At 43.1% G+C, this 19,596-nt stretch overlaps 1 protein-coding gene across 7 annotated transcripts in view; it reads right to left on the bottom strand.

Annotated features, from left to right (window-relative positions):
• nkain4 (sodium/potassium transporting ATPase interacting 4) overlaps positions 1-19,596 on the bottom strand; it is a 106,804-nt gene that overhangs the window by 70,995 nt on the left and 16,213 nt on the right. For all 7 annotated transcript variants that reach the window (XR_015117872.1, XM_086213790.1, XM_086213788.1 and 4 more), the window contains exon 2: positions 718-855. Coding sequence is in view for 6 of the 7 variants with exons in the window: in XM_086213790.1 (XP_086069916.1) it covers positions 718-855 (138 nt within the window). In the remaining variant the exon portion in view is untranslated. The remainder of the gene's footprint in view (positions 1-717; positions 856-19,596) is intronic.

Below are 19,596 nucleotides of genomic sequence, written 5' to 3' on the forward strand. Positions count from 1 at the left end.
TCAATGATGAGCTTAGGCAGTTTGGCATAGATACTCCTTCAGATCTTCATCTTTGGTGGTCTCTACAGCTGGCTAAGTACCAAGCATAGTGATTAGTTTGCTTTGGGAATTTCTTAGTATGTTTAATACTGTTGGTAAAAGCAGCACACAGGCTGAACATTGCCACTCCCCATCCACTGGGTGTGGGCCTGTTACCCAACTCTACTGCTTCATCTCAATGAGGTATGGGGATTCCTCATGACTTGGTTAGTATGGGTCATCGAGTGCTTACCACACTGCCTCTGGCAGTCAGTAAGGATGAACTAGAACAGAAGTTACATATGTGACTACAGTTCTATGAATCCTGGATGACCATTAGAGTGTTTTGTCACTCAGAATCCTTGTGGTGTCCATCTGATATCACCAGAAAATATACATTAACTGGGGTCATAGGTGACTTTGTTGGTATCACAATCAAACTGCGCATGCAAAGATGGAAACATTCAGTGCTCAACTCACAACCTCTGGCAGTCATCCACATTCATAGAACCATAGTAACATGTAACGTTCTTTTTCTGGACATGCCAGAGACGAATTTTGATCAAGTCCATGTAGAATGGTTGAAAGAACATGTTGGCTTCTGCAAATCATCTTAATTATGTTCTGAATCTGTGATCAGAATACTTACTGTACTGTGTTCATGTGAACTACTTGTCAAATGTGATTTTAGTTACTCACCACTGCAATGTAGCGTGGCCGATACTGAATGGTGCCAAAGAGGCCAAGGATGACCATGACAATGTGGAAGAAGTTGGCAAGGATGGGGGCCCACTGGTAACCCAGGAAATCAAAAACTTGCCTCTCCAAAGCCAACACCTAAAGGGCAAGAGAGAAAAAAAGGAACACCTTATCAGTTTCCTCCATACAGCTTTTCCTGCTGTGACAGTGGACTGGAAGGAACATTGTGAGGTTGCCAAAGCTACACAGAAAAATGGCTCTCTGGCAACATGTTCATGTACCATTTATAGTTTACTGAAGACAATTTCTGTTCAGCTCATAGCAGCTGGCCAGCAATCCCACATTGAGTGAGCTGACATGAACAGCTTAAGTGTTTAGCCTCCAATATGGGAGTGCCTAGAGGTGAAGACTGGAAGTTTTAGAAAATAAACAATGACAGATTTATGTCCAATGGGGATGGAACAGGTCCAAAACACTGCTGCCCATGTATTGACTAGAACTAGTAGAAGACACTATATCTCTCCTGTACTGGCTTCTCTGCATTGGCTCCCTGTTAGATGCAGAATAATTGCAAAATTCTTCTTACATACAAAGCCCTCAACAATCAGGCACTTATATATCTGACAGAGCTCATAGTCCTCTTTCACCCAGCTGGAACAATTCACTCCCAGGATGCAGAGTTTCTTGTGGTCCCCAGAGTCTCTAAAAGTAGAATGGGAGCCAGAGCCTTCAGTTATCAGGCTCCCCTCCTGTGGAACTGTCTCCCAGTTTCAGTCGGGATTCAGACACCCTCTCTCCATTTAAACAGATTTAAGACCTTCCTTTCTGATGAAGCTTATGGTTAGGGCTGGATTAGGCTAGCCCTTAGATATGCTGCTATAGGCTTAGACTGCCAGGGGATCCTCCTCTCTGTCCTCCTATGCTCTTAAGTGGAAAACTACTAACCTGTCCTCTTCTCCGGAGCCTTTGTACTCCCGCTAGATCCCTGACTGATGCTGCTGCTGGAGGAGGCTACAGAACTGAAGAGGCTCAAGCTGCCAACCCTTAGCATCACCTCTTCATGTGCCCATCTGTCCATCACTCTCTTCCCCTTTCTCTCCATCTTCATCTCTGCCATTCTCATTCCTTTTGGATATGTGTCTTTCTCCATTATCTGTCTTTGTCTCTGCCCCACTCTCATGCTGTCCATCCCCCAAACTGGTCAAAGCAGATGACCATTTCCTCTGAGCCTGGATCTGCTTGACGTTCCTGTCTGTCAAAAGGAAGGTTTTCATCACCGCTGTTGCAGGATGTGCTTGCTAATGGAGAATTCCAAACACCCATTCATTTTCTTCCAGCTGCTACAGGCGAAAGGCGGGGTACATCCTGGACAGTTCACCAGTCCATTGCAGGGCCAATATATACAGACAAACAATCATTCACACTCACATTCATACCTATGGTCAATTTAGAGTATCCGATTAGCCTAGTCACCCATTGCATGTCTTTGGATGGTGGAAAGAAGCCGGGTACCCGGAGAGAACCCACACAGGTACGGGGAGAACATGCAAACTCCACACAGAACGATCCCGTGCCTGAGCTGGGACTCGATCCTGGAACCTCCTTGCTGTGAGGCGACAGTGCTAACCACTGCACCACCGTGACACTGCTCAAGGAGAATTGTTGGGTGTAAATTCATTGAAGGAGTATGGTGCTGGACCTGCTCTACTTGTCAAGTTTCATGAGATAACTTCAGTGGTGATTTAGCACTATACAAAAAAGTGATTTGACTTGACAGACTTATTGATTCAACTTCTGCTGAGCGGCAGAGATCTCACAATTTCCACTCTTCTTGCTAACGGCCTCGAGGAATGAGAACTTTCTGGGTATTCTATGGGTGGTAAGAACCCACACACATTTACTCACAAGCAAAGTAAAATCCTCTCCAGGGCAGGGGTATTTCCACAGTTTTCCTATTACAGTCTCACCCCTTCAAATTCAGTGTCAATACTTTAAGAAACTGCAATGTCTTTTTCATCCACAAACACATCTGTCTCTCCTTGAACATGGCATGCTGTGCAAAACCATAAAAAACAAAACAATTTGAACCGTTAAGTCTAAGAGATGGTATTTGCATCAAATCAATTAGCATGCCATTTGTGGGACAATACAGTTGTGGTGTTGGGGGGCAGGGGCATTTGATTAGAATTCCAATGCCACATAAATCCATTCCATTCCCAGTGCCAGTGTGTGTGTGTGTGTGCCTTAAGCAAAAATGTATTTCATTGTGTGTCAACATGTAATTTCCAGCCAAGTGCTTGAGGATAAATCAGGGAGGAAACCCATGTCCCATCTCTGCTGCAAAGATAGGAATGCACAATCAAGCATATTAACCCATCCAGCCACCTTCCCACACACACACACACACACACACACACACACACACACACACACACACACACACACACACACACACACACACACAACAGACACACACATGCAAACACAATGGACATATTATCCCATTCAGACATTGGACAACATCAAATCCCAAGTGATAATTAAGATGAACACTGCCACACATTAAGAGCAATAACTCCACAGACAGGGTGGATGGTGACAAGGGGAGGAGTAAGTGACCTGCCCTAAAACATTATCAAAATCAAGAGGAGGACTTGCTTCGCAAAGCCTTTCACAACAGAAAAGAGAAAAAGGGAATAAAATGGGAAAATTGAGATGGAATTGTAGAAAAAGGCAGCAAAAAAGAAATTCAGATACTGAGAGGCAGTGTAGAAAAAAAATCACTACATGTATACTTATGGACACTGGGCTCCCACTCTCTTGATAACCTCAGCTTATCCCCTAGACATAGAAGGGCTGAAGAAAATTATTTCAGTCTTATCTTGACGGCACAGTGGTGCAGTGTTTAGCACTGTCGACTCACAGCAAGAAGGTTCTGGGTTCGAGTCCCAGCTCGGGCACGGGATCTTACTGTGTGGAGTTTGCATGTTCTCCCTGTGCATGCATGGGTTCTCTCCAGGTACTTCAGCTCCCTCCCACAGCCCAAAGACATGCAAGAGGAGACTAGGCTTATTGGAAACTCTAAACTGACTATATGTGTGGCTGTGAGTGTAAATGGTTGTCTGTCTATAGATGTTGGCCCTGCGATGGACTGGCGACCCGTCCAGAGTATACCCCACCTCACGCCTGAAGGCTGCTGGGATAGGCTCCAGCCCCCCTGTGACCCTTAACAGGATAAGTGGTAGAAAATGGATGGATGGTGTCTGTCTGTAGGTTATATTGAGGAGCTCAAAACTCATGCAATAGGGCATTAGAAAAGGAGAGGTACACCTGGGTTTGGCTGAGGTGCTTCCCAACTCAAACTGTTTGACAAGGTGGTAGCAATAGTGCTGACATTTTAGATGCATACCTAAATTGTCTAGTCCTCAAAATAATCAGGTAGTAAAAAAAATATGGGTATCCTTTATACATACACAGATCCAAATGGCTTGACATATACTGTACATTGACAAGCTAATTTCATTTTGCTACCTTCCCCCTTTCAACACCTTGGTCACGTTTTAGTATTTTTCAAAAAAATGCAGTGGGCGAAATTCGGCTCAGACCGGGGAGTGAAGATACTCTTTAACATAATGTTTTATGGAAATATTCAACTAACCATATAATGCAAGAAATTTACATTGCATTTTTCACACAACTGGATCTGAGCAAATGATATACATCCATCCATCTATCCATTTTCTTCCGCTAATACCACACTCCTTCAATGAATTTACACCCAACAATTCTCCATGAGCAAGCACATCAGGCAACAGCGGTGACAAAACCCTTCTTTATAACAGGCAGGAACGTCGAGCACATCCAGGCTCAATGGGGAGGCCTTCTGCTTTGACCGGTTGGGGGGAAAGAGAGCAGGAGAGCAGGGCAGAGACAAAGACAGGTAATGGAGGACAACAGATACACAATAGGAAAGAGAGGGACAGAGATATAGCGAAAGAGAAATAGAAGAGACTGATGGACAGACAGAGGTGTGAGCAGGTAGGGCAATGGGTGGCAGCTTGAGCTTCTTCAGGTCTGTAGCCTCCTCCAGCAGCATCCAGGATCTGGGATGCAGGTAGCCCAATGGCTCCGGTAAAGAAGACGAGTTAGTAACACATATGAGTACGATTTTTATATATGACACATATAGGAGGACAGAAAGGAAATAGAGGAGGAGAGACAAGCCCAGTTCACCATGGGAGATCCCCTGGCAGTCTAAGCCTATAGTGGCATATCTAAGGACTTGCTCCCAACCGCCATGCGTTTGTGCAGTTGTTGTTTTGTCTCCTCTATGTACAGGTCAGTACTCCTCGTTACACTGGACTGCATAAACAACATTCCTCTGTTTATGCCTTGGAACCTTGTCTTTCTCCCAGAGGAGAACAAAAATGGACAGTAACATAGAGCAATGTAGCGGAACAGGACACCCAACAGAGCGTGGTTGTGGAAAAAGATACCCAGGACAAATGGGTTAAGAATTTGTCAGACAGAGTACTCGCTCCAGCTGAGTTGCAAGTCCTAGCCAAAGGACTAAACTTTGCGGTGACACTGGATGAGCTACCGGTGGTGGATTTGGTTACAGCCACAGAGTCAGCTATAAGAAACAAGTTGTCAGAAACAGAGGCGGAGCAGTTTAGGCTTAAGATATCGGCAGCACTCCCCAGTGCCAAACTTCCTCCATCTAACCTCTCCAGACAGGAGAAACAGGCACTCAGCACACTGCAAAAAGATCCCAACATCACAATCTTACCAGCAGACAAAGGGAGATGCACAGTGGTCCTTAACACAGCCGATTTCCACTCCAGAGTGAGCAGCCTCCTCTCTGACACAGCAACCTATGAGACTCATAAACGAGATCCCACCAACACCTTCAAAACCAAGGTGGTAAACTGCCTACAGAAGCTGGAGAAGGAACAAGCCATCGACTGAGCTCTCTACTACAAACTCTATCTTGGCGATGCTATTCCATGCATCTACGGGCTACCGAAAATCCATAAAGATGACGCCTGACTCAGACCCATTGCTAGTGGCATTAACTCTGTAACCTACAATATTGTTAAGTTTCTTGCCTCCATCCTTTCTCCTCTGGTGGGTAACACACCCCACCACATAATAAATTCCATGGATTTTGCAGACAATATCAGACAAATCAGTCTAGACCCTGAAGAAACCATGGTTTCATACGATGTGACATCTCTGTTCACATGCATCCCCACGGGAGATGCTGTACAGACCGTCAAGAGAAAACTCCAGAGAGACAAAACTCTAGCGAAAAGGACCAAACTCTCACCTGAACAAGTGTGTGACCCTCAGCACCACCTACTTCCAATACAACAATGGTTTCTACAGGCAAGAACACGGCTGTGCCATGGGATCTCCAGTATCCCCCATTGTAGCAAACCTGTACATGGAAGAGATGGAGAGTTTAGCCTTGAGAACATTCAGAGGCCACCCGCCGAGACATTGGTATAGATACGTAGACAACACCTGGGTCACTATCAGGAAAAGTGAAGTTGAGCCTTTCACTGAACACCTTAACTCAGTGGACAAGAACATCACATTCACAAGGGAAGATGTCAAAGACAACTGTTTGGCTTTTCTAGACCGTGCGGTACATGATGAAAACAATGGGGAACTTAACATTCGGGTCGACAGGAAACCCACCCACATGGATCAGTATCTCCTGTTTGACTCACACCACCCGCTTGAACACAAACTAGTGAGCCGAACTCTCAAACACAGAGCACAAAATATCCCTTCCAAAACAGATGGGAAAAGAAGGGAACACAACCACATCCACTCAGCTCTCCAAAATTGTGGTTATCCGAACTGGGCTTTCATTAAAACTGCCCAGAAGCCCAGGAAGGATAAGAAAGATGAAGCCCAGAAGAAGAGGAGCCTCGTCATCCCATATGTGGCAGGAGTTTCAGAGAAACTCAGAAGGATCTTTCACACACATCAGATCCCTGTGCACTTTAAGCCCAGCTACACCCTGAGGCAAAACTTGTCCATCATAAAGACAAGTTTCCAAGGCATAAACAGAGTAATGTTGTTTATGCAGTCCAGTGTAACGAGGAGTGCTCTGACCTGTACATAGAGGAGACAAAACAACAACTGCACAAACACATGGCGCAACACAGGAGGGCCACAACCACAGGCCAGGGGCCTCATGTATCAATACTTGCGTGGATCTCATGCTAAAAAACTGCGGTCGCAAGAATCGTGAAAGTTGCGTACGCACAAAAAAATCCGGATGTATCAATGTGTGAGCGCCGGAATCCACGCACATTTCCTTGATACATCCCAATCAGCGTGGAATTGAGCGCAGATGTCGGAGGACTGGGCTGCTCCCGTTACGCCCACCTATAAATACGCAAATTTATTTAAATAGGGTCTCCGCTGTTGGCACTCGCAAAAAAATGTCAGGGAGAAAGAGGTTCACTGCCTGTGAGCTGGTCGGGGAGGTGGAGGACAGACAGCAGATTCTTTTTGGCAGCCTGTCCAGTGGTGTCAGTATAAACAATAAACGTAGTGAGTGGGATAAGAAGTGAGAGGGTGAACGTGGTGGGTTGGGAGCAACGCATCCTGGGAGATGAAAAAAACAAGGTTGGACTTGTTATTGGCTAAAGTTCCCTTCTAATCACCAGTGTTGTTTATCATCATGTTCATACATCTTAACCTCTTCTAATGATGGAAAGAACGAGTCGCTACGTGTTTGAAGTTTATGACGGCGGTAGAAAGGTGTTGGCTCCTCCTTTACTGAATGATCAATGTGATACAAAGCACAATTTTCCTCACTAAACCTGCGCGAGCATCATTATATCATCAGCTTGCACCACTGCTAGCACTCTGAAAGATTTCCTCTTTATTTCTAATGCATGTCTGCAATTCTAACTTCCTAAACAATGCAAGCTAACGTATGACTAAATTCAACACTGCGCAATCACTAAATGCAATAACTACAATAATCAATTGGCTTAAATTTTTATTTAAATAACAATATGGAAAATGGCACTAACAGGACCTCAAGGTGGAGGTCAAGCAGCATACAGCTGCCCTCCGGAGGAGTGCGGGCCAGATAGGTGGGGGTCAGAAAGAGGGGCACCTGACGGAATTTGAGCAGCGGGTGGCGGCAGTCACAGGCAGCACCTCTGTGGGGGGATTGTCGTTGACTCAGAGAGCCTGGAGGGTAAGTGGCAACTCCATTTCTTACACAACATTTCCACATGCTATGCCACAGATGTAAAGGCAACAAATACACAGAATCAGCCATTTAAATAAACCAATATTTTTAATAGAAACTGATCCATCAGCCATGCCGCCAACGTGCAGCACCCCTGCCGGCTCCCGCGCCAGCCCGTCCACCGGCTCAGAATCATCCGCCAGGACCAGCAGCATTCGGGCCAGCCCGTCCCCCAGCTCCAGCACCAAGTCGACAAGCAGCGGACAGTCCTCCAGCCCACCCGGATCCTGCGGTGCATCCTCCGGCCCACACGGATCCAGAGGGATCATGTCACACCATGGACATGAAATTCATGCGTACGAGGACGGCTGCCCGGCCGGGATCGGCGTCCATCCCTCCAGCCCCTGCGCATTAATGATCTGCACATTGATGGAGTGGAAACCCTTACGATGAACGTAAGCGTATTCCTCATGGGACGGCGCTTTTATGGCAACATGAGTGCAGTCATTAGAGAATTAGACATTAGAGAATCCAGCTATTGCTGCAAATTGCGCTTTAATACTGACCTGTTCACTTAACTTGCGGTTATCAAATAATGTCACCAAACACCGCCACAGGGTGTCGCCAACGGACCAAAGGGCAGTTAACGCAAGAATCAGCTTTCCGCCAACTTCTGCGGCACCTCCAGAGTTGGCGTGAAACAGCGCAAGAATCAGCGAACTTTTCGCGTTGATACATCTGAACGTGAGCGCCTATCCTAGTGTACGCAAGTTTTTCTTGCATACACCGCGTTGATATATGAGGCCCCAGGACTCAGGGGTCCACCTCCACCTCAAGGAGAAGGGGCACTCCTTTAAAGACCACAAGGTACACTTTCTAGCCAGGGAGGACAGATGGTTTGAAAGAGGGGTGAAAGAAGCCATTCATGTCAAACTAGATCGTCCATCTTTGAACAGAGGAGGGGGCCTCAGACACCACTTATCACCCACCTACAATGCCGTCCTTAGATCCCTCCCCAGGAGGTGCAGCCAGCTTTCACGCCTTCATTCAGGTTACCTGAACGACCCTCCTAAGAGGGCTGGGAGGGGGAACGACCCAAAACTGAGGCCAACGACTCACATCACCACCTAATGAGCCCATTGTTCTGGCCTGACCACCACTTGTTTTTTCTTTGCCACCACCCCCTTGGGTGGTTATATACCTGATATATACCTGATACTTCCCACCAGAATTTTAGAACTGAAGAAGCTTCTTGGATGAGAGGCGAAACGTCTTCACTTACAAGAGGATTGAGTCCAGTTGCCTAGTGTGATCGTTTTTTGAGGATTACTTAATGAAAACCCGATCCAGAGTGGTCAGGACCTCAGACTGGGCTGACAATTCACCCTCCAACAGGACAATGACCCAAAGCACACAGCCAAGACACTGAGGAGTGGCTTAGGGACAACTCTGTGAATGTACTTGAGTGGTCCAGCCAGAGCCCTGACTTGTACCCAATCAAACATCTCTGGAGAGACCTGAAAATGACTGTCTACCGACAAACTCCATGCAACCTGATAGAGCTTAGGAGAATCTGCAGAGAAGAATGGCAGAAAATCCCCAAATCCAGGTGTGCAAGTCTGGTCATCTCATACCAAAGAAGACTGGCTGCCAAAGGTGCTTCAACTCAGTACTGAGTAAAGTGTCTGAATACTTTGTGAGAATGTGATTTCAGTTTTTCATTTTTTATAAATTTGCACAAAAAAAAAATTAAATTCTGGTTTCACTTTGTCATTATGGGGTATTGAGTGCAGACTGATGAGGAAAAAATGAATTTAAATGATTTTAGCATAAAGCTGCAACATCAAAAAAATGTAAAAAAGTGAAGGGGTCTGAATACTTTCTGAACCCACTGTGTGTGTGTGTGTGTGTGTGTGTGTGTGTGTGTGTGTTTGTATATATGAATAAAAGTACCATATAAATGTAAGAAAATACAGCGTGCATTGATATAAATATGTGTGTATACAAATTTATTCATGTGTATACACACACTGTACTTTCTTAGGACAACTTATACTTGAAGGTAACCCAGAAAGAAGAAAGTGTCTGAGACCAAACAGGACAGTAAAACGGGGATGTGTTAAAGTTGGCTTCCCTCCCCATGACAACACAGAAGATAATAGGATGGTGTTGATGTTCTTGTGTTGTGATGCTCATTAGGGCTGGGCGATTAATCGAATTTTAATCGTCATCACGATATCAAAATGTGCGATTAACATATCGCAAAAGTCATGTGTTCACGATGAGAAGTTCATTTTCGCAGCATGTGAAAATGAACCAATCACATGCGACAATGTTAAATTAGCTGCGTGTTTGGCCCATGACATTAATTGGTGGTGTGGTGTCAGCTACATACACTGTGTGTGGTGATAGCCGACACTAGCGAGCTTGGGGAGCCGAGGGCAGGTGCGTTACGTGGATGATGACGCAGAGAAAACTAGCGAGTGTGAGGAAAATGAGGTGGACAGAGTGGCGGAAAAAACAACAACTCCTCACTCATTTGGAGCTATTTTGGGTTCAAACAAGGTTTACTGTGTAAAACATGTGGGGCGGTCGTGGCAACTATGAGGGGAAACACGACCAATCTTCATCAACATCTGAAACGACGCCACAAAGAACTGCACAAACAATTCAAACAGCCAAGGCGCAAAACAGCCGACAACACTGAGTCCGCATGACATCAAAGATTGCAGCAACCGTCCAATTCTGTGAGTTTAGCGAACACGACTCCGCTGCCACCCGTTCGCCCTCCAAGAGGCTCTTCAGCATGTCAGGGAATGTGGTTACATGTCAGCGCTCCTGCTTGAAACCTAGCAAAGTGAACATGTTGGTGTTCCTGTGTAAGAACTTGAAATAAGAGAAGTGTTAAAGGAGTTTGGGGATGAATAAATATCCCTTTCTCTTGACTTAGTGGTTCTACATTACTCACTCAAGTTTTTTCCATCATAGTACTGTAAATGCCACCTGTTTAGCAAGATGATGGCATTGGCAGGTATCTTTATAATGGGAGAAATGTTTAATTTTCCAGTTGCCATGTTTAATTTATTTTATTGATGTTTTCTCCCAGATATCTTTTAGTTAGAGTATTGGAAATTGTTTGAATTTGCCAAAAGTCAGGTTTGAGCCTTGTGCAATATGCGATATGTTTTAAAATAAAGCATATGTTGGATACAAATAACTGTTCAATTTCTTCAATCAGTGGGCATAGGCTATTAAATGTTTGTGGTCTATGTTAGCTGTAAATATTAAAACAGAAAGATATGCTTTAATGTACTGCAGCTAATATGTACCCTTTGATAGTTCATAAAAAAATATATATATACATTTATCGCATGTTTTCCTGATATTGCCCAGCCCTAATGCTCACAATGGCCTCTTGTAGTTCTCATGGAAAAAGATGCAAAGACACTGGAATATCTTTGTAGCAGTGGCTGTATAAATGCAAATAGACTCAAGAAGCTTATGCACAATTGGTTTAGACATTCTCAATTTCAAAATCATGAAAACCCCATCAATGAAGAGATCCTAGATTATTTGGATCTTGTCACCTATGAGTAACAATGAATTTAAGAACATTTTCAAAGAAAAAGGACAATGCTGGGTTAAAAAACAAAAAAAACCCCATTGGTCTCCTGCCCTTCCTTTTAACATTCAAAGTCCCACACACTGTTTCCTCCTCACATGCAGTCCTGGACTGCCCAAGAAAAGGCAAATAGTCATGCTAATGAGTAGCGACATACAGTACATTCCTCCAACGGAAACACTTCAGATCCCTTGATAGGTTCATTACACACGACTATGGACTCTCTCTCTGGAAGGTTTCCACCAGCTATTACATTAAGAAAGTGCACAGGCATGGATTTGAATGTGTGTGTCCAGATTCTCTCCTCTTAGTAAGCCTATCACATTTACTGCTAACTCAATAATCCACCAAGATAACAATCAATCATAGATAGAGAGGGCTCTGCCCAACACAGGCAGCCCCCCCCCCCCCCCCCACACACACACACACACACATACAATCATTAAAACTTGTATGGCACAATTAGCCTAAGATTCATAGGAAGCTGGTTGGAGAGTGGGGCAGAATTGGATCAACAGATAGTTATACTCTTCCAGGAATAGTGAGTCGGCTACACAGTTGTCCATAATGGCCTCTCAATGAAAGACTCCCTGTCAAGTAATGAGACCTCTTGTGTGTTTGGTTTAGAGTGTGTGTTTATCTGGAAAACAATGTTGCCCACACATACCATTCCTCCCACCAAAAATACTAAGCAATTTGGGGTTTGCTATTACAGCAGGATGCAACAACCACTACTAAGTCATCTACTACTACCCAGATTTCCTTCGTATTCTTAGGCCTCCACTGAGGCAATAGCTTTAGACAAGAGGCATGATGTTTTGGGGTTGTCCACCCATCCATCCACTTCTTGATAATGCAGTATTTCTAAAAACACATAAATGAAATTGCTTCAGATATGGGTCAATTGTCAACTGGGACTCAAGGATGAACTGAAATGGTTTTGGTGGTAATGATCAAGGTCACTGTCACTTCACGTGTACAAATCTGTTCCATTCATCGAACCACAACAGTTGGGACTTAATACAATATTGAACTGAATGGGTAAAGCAGAAATTCAAGAGGAACATAGGAGATGTTACACTGTCCCTTGTGCCAATAGGTGGTGAGCTGGGGCATAACACCTTCTTTGTTTATCAGTGGAAGATTAAAAGAATAACACAGCAACTCACCACAGATGTTTGTTGAAGCCATAATATTTTATAGGCTTTTCTCATGATCAAAAGTTGTAATATTACATCATTTTAGCATAATCAGCAGCAAGCAATAGATCCACAGTCAGCACAGGCAGTTTTGACTGAGGCTAGTGTAACCCTTATGAGGGAAGTGAGTACCGGTAATGTAAATTATATCAGTAACTTAAACTAATGGCCAAATAACAGAAGATCCAAGTTTGACTACAGAGCCCAGGATTAAAAAAAGACACCATGAAAGACACAGAAACTGTATTGCTTTTAAGAAACAGTATGCTTCCCTATTTATTACAGTGGGAAGACAGTATGAACACAGGAAATATACAAAACAACCTTACCCCACGGAGTATGGAAAATAACGAACCAAGTAAAAAAAAATTTTTTTTTTTTTGCAGCTGCTTGAGTCTATTTTAATTGTTTCTGCAGTTCACTTTACTGGGTGTGCACCTTTCAGGTGGAGATCAGTCACGCCACCCTCCTGTGTGTGGTGGTGTGTGAATATATGTAAAAGTGAAAAAAAAGATTTAATTCTGCGGTCGTAGCTCGAAGGATCCTCCAGGGTCTGGCTCGCCATCAACATCAGTCTGGCTCCAACATCCAGGCAGGTCCAGTCCAAGTCCAAGGGTCTCTCAAAAAACTTGACCTACGATAAGTAGGATACTTTCATTTTCTCAGATCTCAAAGCTTTAATTATTGAACGTAAATCACTTAAAGTTTATGTTGATTCTGTATTTGTACAGAATATTTGCTTTAACTGAACTCCTAATGCAATATATCACAATTGCTTAATAGCAAAAATAATTAACTCAAAATTTCATGTTATATCAAAATAAATATTTTTCCCTCTTAACAACAGTATTATAATTTTTATGTTCTTCACGTACCATTTAATATATTCACATTGCACTTGACATATGAATTAACTCAAATAACCAAGATATAACACCTTTTTGCAATGTTCACACTGGGTTAACATGATTTAATGTGCTTAAAATACACAAATAAAGCACGAGACACACGCACAGCACACCACACCACAACTCAATACAAACACCCAACAAAAGTGCAAATAATTTGTCTCATAGGGACCTTTTAAAATACTGCATCAGTGCTTAATGCATCAGTGCTTGGTGTGTGTGTGTGTCAGCATAGCAGTGCTACCTAGTGCTGGATCTAGCGTTTCGCCATTAGCAGTTGTGTTGAATTCGCGGTTTAGCATTTAGCCTTTAGCATGACAGGACGGCTACATACCAATGCCATTCTCCTTCCGAGCGAGTCCTCCAGCTGCAATTCCTGCAGATCCGGTCATCCAGGGGGATTCCACTGTAGGTATTTTTCCAAGTTTTTATGAGTTTTCACAGTTTAATCCACTTTCTTGCATTTACCGTCCTGATATGAGGGTCGTATTCTGAGCGTGCCCGCTCTCTCTTCCAGAAACTTAGGCAGAAGTGAATTTGGGCCAGCAGGGTCAAAGGGCCTGTCTGTTCTCATCATTAAGTTACTGTTTTTTTAACCAAACATATTTTAATACAAAACTGTTTAAAATGCTGATTTTTAACCTAACATTGCAGTTTGTATTACATGAATTATTATTTATATTTTTAATTTCACAAATTTTTAACCTGGGTTACACAAGCTTCAAGAACAAGGCACGCTTATTGGTTGAAAATACTTCATTCGATCATTTTGTCACAGGAAGGCAATGACCCTCCAGAAAAAAAATCGTGACAAGCCACCCACTGCAATTTTTCTCAAAATCAACAGGCACCCACTACTGGGGAGCCTAAAACCACTGCAATAACATTTAAAGACACATGTACCAATATTACGTATATTCACTCTCCCTCTAGAGGTGTCAACAATAAGCAAATGGTAACAATAAAGAACAGAGAACCTTTTATTTTAATCGCTGTCAATGCCTAAATCAAGCATATCAAAACCGCACAACATTTCAATCACCACATCCTCCAAAACAGCAAGAACAAGATGAGATAAACATGAAATAGGTCAAGTGGCAGGGTGGTGCAGTGGTTAGTACTTTCGCCTCACAGCAAGAGGGTTCCGAGTTCGAGTCCTGGCTCAGGCACACTTTCTGTGTGGAGTTTGCATGTTCTCCCTGTGCCTGCGTGGGTTCTGTTCAGGGACTCCAACTTCTTCCCACAGTCCAAACACATGCAAATTGGGACTAGGCTGAGTGGATACTTTAAATTGACTGTAGGTGTGAGTGTGAATTTTTTTGTCTGTATATGTTGGCCCTGCGATGGACTGGCAACTTGTCTCTTGCCTTGCCTGAAAGCCCCCCCTCCGCAGGATCAATGGAAGAAAATGGATGGATGGATGACAGATCAGCCGCATTGGGTGATAGCTAATTAAGATGAGAGACTACAATGCATGAAAAACTGTGCATCAAGTAGATCCTGAACCGAACAATATAATATATAATATACGTGAAATATCTCTGCGATTAATAATGAGATGCTGCTAGTAACCCTGTCATTGCCACAGCTCCCCACCCTTGCCCCAGCTTATAAAAATGTGTTTTTCATCTTTGTACACTGCATGACATGTCTTACAGAATGTGTCATCAGGATCTGGGGCTTTGAAAGGCTGGTTGATGTCTGTGTGTGCCCTGTATTAATGACTGAAGGCTGCATGAGTTACTCTCCTGTGTTCAACAAGGATATTAAGAGCAACATCCTTTCCAAGTTGTAGTTCACATATAGCGAAGAGGACAAACCGGGGCAAAGCATGGCACATTAAAAAAATAAAAGAATACTTTTGCTTTTTGTCTTAGCATGCTAGGGTTAAATCAATAGTATTTACTTAAAGGTTACACAAAGCAACCAAATTATATACTGTAGGAAGTCCATCCATCCATCCATTGTCCACTGCTTATCCTGTTCAGGGTTGTGGGGGGGCTGGAGCCTATCCCAGCAGCCTTCGAGCGAGAGGCAGGGTACACCCTGGACGGGTCACCAGTCCATTGCAGGGCCAACACATATAGACAGACAATTATTCACAATTACAATCACCCCTACAGTCAATTTAGAGTATCAATCAGCCTAGTCCCGTCTTGCATGTCTTTGGACTGTGGGAGGAAACCAAAGAATTTTTCAGGGCCACAATTTATTCTTCTCAACGCGTTTTCTTATATAATAAATTGTCAGACGTAGTCAGGTTCATTCACATTTTACTAGGTCAGTTGATAATGGCCAGATGATGTTACCACATCCAAAATCAAATGCTTTAAAGAGAACAGTTATTTACCGTGCCATCAATCATTGGAATAATTGTCCACTGAACATATGGAAATTGAACAGTTAAGCATCTTTCAAGTACCATCTGAGAATGCACTATTTAAATTTGTGAGTAGGGAATGGACATACATACTGTATGAATGCAATAAGGAATGTAATACCCATGAATGTGATAACCTTTTCTGAAGAACTTCTGATATTTATAATGATGCCTACAATGTTTCACTACTTTTAGATTATCTTTGTCAAGTGAATTACAATTTCTAGCTTGTGTAGTGCATATTTTGTGTTTTGTTTTGTTTTGTCTTTTTGTGTGGACCCCAGGAAGACTTTGGAGACAGCTTGGGGATCCTTTTAACAATAAACAAAAAGGATACACAGACAGACAGAGTTGATCTGTACAGCATGAAAGTTTGCGAATTCAACATGTTTTTAAATCATCTGGAGGGCAAAGTGACTTATTGATGTAGAATTGGGCTACTTTATGTTCAGTTGATGTTCATGCTAATGGACTTATCTTAACACAAGTATGTACTGTATCTCTCAGAGTGACTTCATTCATCTGCTCTGCTGTTACTTTCTCTGCATGTTGTCTATGACATCAGGTGTCAAGTTGGGAATCTTTAATCCCAATGTCAATTACAGTACCCAGGTTTCTTTTGTTACAAGACAAATTAGGTGAACAGAGACGGCAATAACAAAGTTACTTAAGTAAATCCAGTGATTGAGGCATGATTGCAGTTGGCTGTTGAATTAACTGACATGTCTATCTGTGAACTACACACAATCTCAAATAATGGAGACAGAAATATCAAAGCGTTCTTTCCCTGATTTAAATAAAAGATGGTGAAATTGAGAGGTCATGAATCATAATATCTTTTCTAATGTGCTACACTTTGCCCTAGATTTCTTTACTCCTCCTAAGCTGTCTTTGAGGATATCCAGTGAAGATATTGAGACTGAAAGTATGAACACATTTTGCAGCTAGTCAAACATGAAACAACACTGTAGGTAAATTATCATATAAACCTGATACTGACCTGAACTTTTGATATGAACAAAATCTTTCCTTTGTGTGTCAACTGTATATTTGTAAATAAAGAACATGCAGTTAATTATGAAAATAAAGTGTTTCTTTTTTTTTGGAAAGAACACAAGAACAACAATTCTTCGTTTGTTCCCTGCAAAGACTGTCACCTTGATAATTTATGTATTATTTTTGTTCTTCTCCTTGGGACTCTGCGAGAGCAGTCGCACTCCTCCTCTCTCTCCTCTTCTTTTCTGTCTGACTGTCATTCTGGGACATGGAATTGATCAGCTGGTCTCTCAACGCTATTGACACCATATTTTTCGACAAGGAAATCAGGATCGGAGGAGCCTGCCTGTCCGCATAGAACCCACCCTGTGGGCTATGTCTTCGATTCCTGGGGGAGATGGCGTGTCGTGTGCTTGACGCCACTCACTGTGGAAGACATCGAGGACCTCTACTTATTTGGATTCATGGTTGTGGGGCTTCTCCTCCTCGGACTTGGAGGTGCCCTCACATACCGCAAAATTGGCAAGACGACGGCTGCCACCAGATCTGGATCTCCACAACTGACCGTCATTTACAACGTAATTACTGAGGTTGGCAGAGCGGGGCAACAACAGACTCTGGAACTGAAACTTGAACTGAAACGCAAGATGGAAACCATCTCGGAGCAGTTGGCTGCTCTGCGAAGGGGAGAGTGATGTTGAAGTCCAGAAATTTAACTTTACAATTTGGATTGGACTGAAAGAGAAGACAGATTGGAATGTGTGCTCCTCCGCCTAAACCCAAACACAGCTTCCTTATTGGCTGCTGAAGGTCGGCCGCCCCATTGTTTATCTTCCAGGAGAACTCCATCTGCCTTGGTGACGCAAATGGCACGTACTATCTTCCCCTCCCCTGTGTATTCCTGACCCCTGCCTCTGCCCTCTCCACCTCCCTTGGGGTGGCAAGGAGCTCAGGCCTCATAGTGAGTCATAGTGAGTCAGTGAGGCTGCAGGCCTCACTCTCACTTGCGCTCTATTGGGACAACGGACTGTTTAAGTTTAGTGTACATACACAACAAATGTATATGTGCTGTTGTTAATTCTGAAGTGTACCATTATTACGATTAACCTGTGATAATTGTGACTGTTTGTGTTAGCTGTATCAGACATTTGAGTGTGGAATGGAATTTCCCCTTGGGGATTAATAAAGTATCTATCTATCTATCTATCTATCTATCTATCTATCTATCTATCTATCTATCTATCTATCTATCTATCTATTCTGCTGGTTCCAAATTGAACACTACGGAGCTGGACTAATAAATTAATTTGTGAATCTTAAATTTATCAAATTCCATCTTCTAGAGTGACAGTCTTTACAGGGACGGAACCAGGCTTTTTAGGAACAGCTCATCTTCTGAGGGGGGAGGTAGAGCAGGTGGGGCTGGCCTTTTCAAAGCCTCCAGGAGGAGCAACTATATTTCCCTCTCTCCCTGTCACTCCCCCCTGATCCTCTTCTGGGTCCTCCTGGTCACTGTATGATACCAAAACACCAGGTGTTGCTTTTGCTTGGTTGGAATGAAAACCTGCAGCCACATGGCCCTTTACTGGATCAGTTTGACACCCCTGCGCAAGACTGACTGGCTGCAAATTACATTTGCTACAGATAGGGTCTAGATTTTTAGGTTAATCTACAGCTACAATAATTGAAAACAGGCATGGCTCTCTACTAACCAAAAAATCAGCAGCAATCAAACAATGGACAGATTATTGTCAGGAGCTGTATAACCCTGCCATAAGACCAGACCCAAACATAATCAGCAATACCACCAAAAACATCCATGAATGTGGAGATGCGCCACTACTACAAGCCAAAGTAGAGGAGGCAGTCAGTGCTCTTAAAAGTGGAAAATCACCGGGCATTGATCACATCCTAGCCGAACTTTTGAAGCACGGAGGACAAATAACAATAAAAGCACTGTTGCACATCTGCCAAAGGTTATGGGAAACCAAACAATTGCCCCAAAAATGGACCCAATCCCTAATTATCCCCATCTCCAAGAAAGATAATTCAAGACAATACCAGAACTAGAGAACAATTGGCCTTATCTGTCAGCCAGCAAAGTCATGCTATGGATCATTCTGAACAGACTGAGAAATAAGGCAGAGGAAGTTTTGTCAGAGTAACAAGCAAGATTCAGACCAAAAAGAGGCACAACAGAACAGATCTTAATCATCAGAATTCTGATGTTGGAGAAACACCTTCACCACCAGCAAAACCTGTACCACAACTTCACTGGCATTCTCAGAAACTACCACTTTCAATCCAATCTAATCCTGTTTATATATAGAGCACATTTAAAAACAACAGGTTGAACAAAGTGCTGTACATCAATAAATAAGTAAAATATAGCATAAATAACATAAAATATAGGAAGGACATAAAAACACTGTTATAACAGGAAATGAAACCACAAAATGAATCTGCAAATTGCCAACTCTCATATAGGGTCCGAGAAGGCTAAGGAGAACAAATTGGTTTTTAAACGAGACTTATATGCAAGCAGGGTGGGG

Source organism: Aulostomus chinensis, chromosome 9, assembly GCF_037954235.1.
Source record: "Aulostomus chinensis isolate RoL2024-O1b breed Wild chromosome 9, RoL_Achi_v1.0, whole genome shotgun sequence".
In the NCBI taxonomy this organism is placed as follows: domain Eukaryota; kingdom Metazoa; phylum Chordata; class Actinopteri; order Syngnathiformes; family Aulostomidae; genus Aulostomus; species Aulostomus chinensis.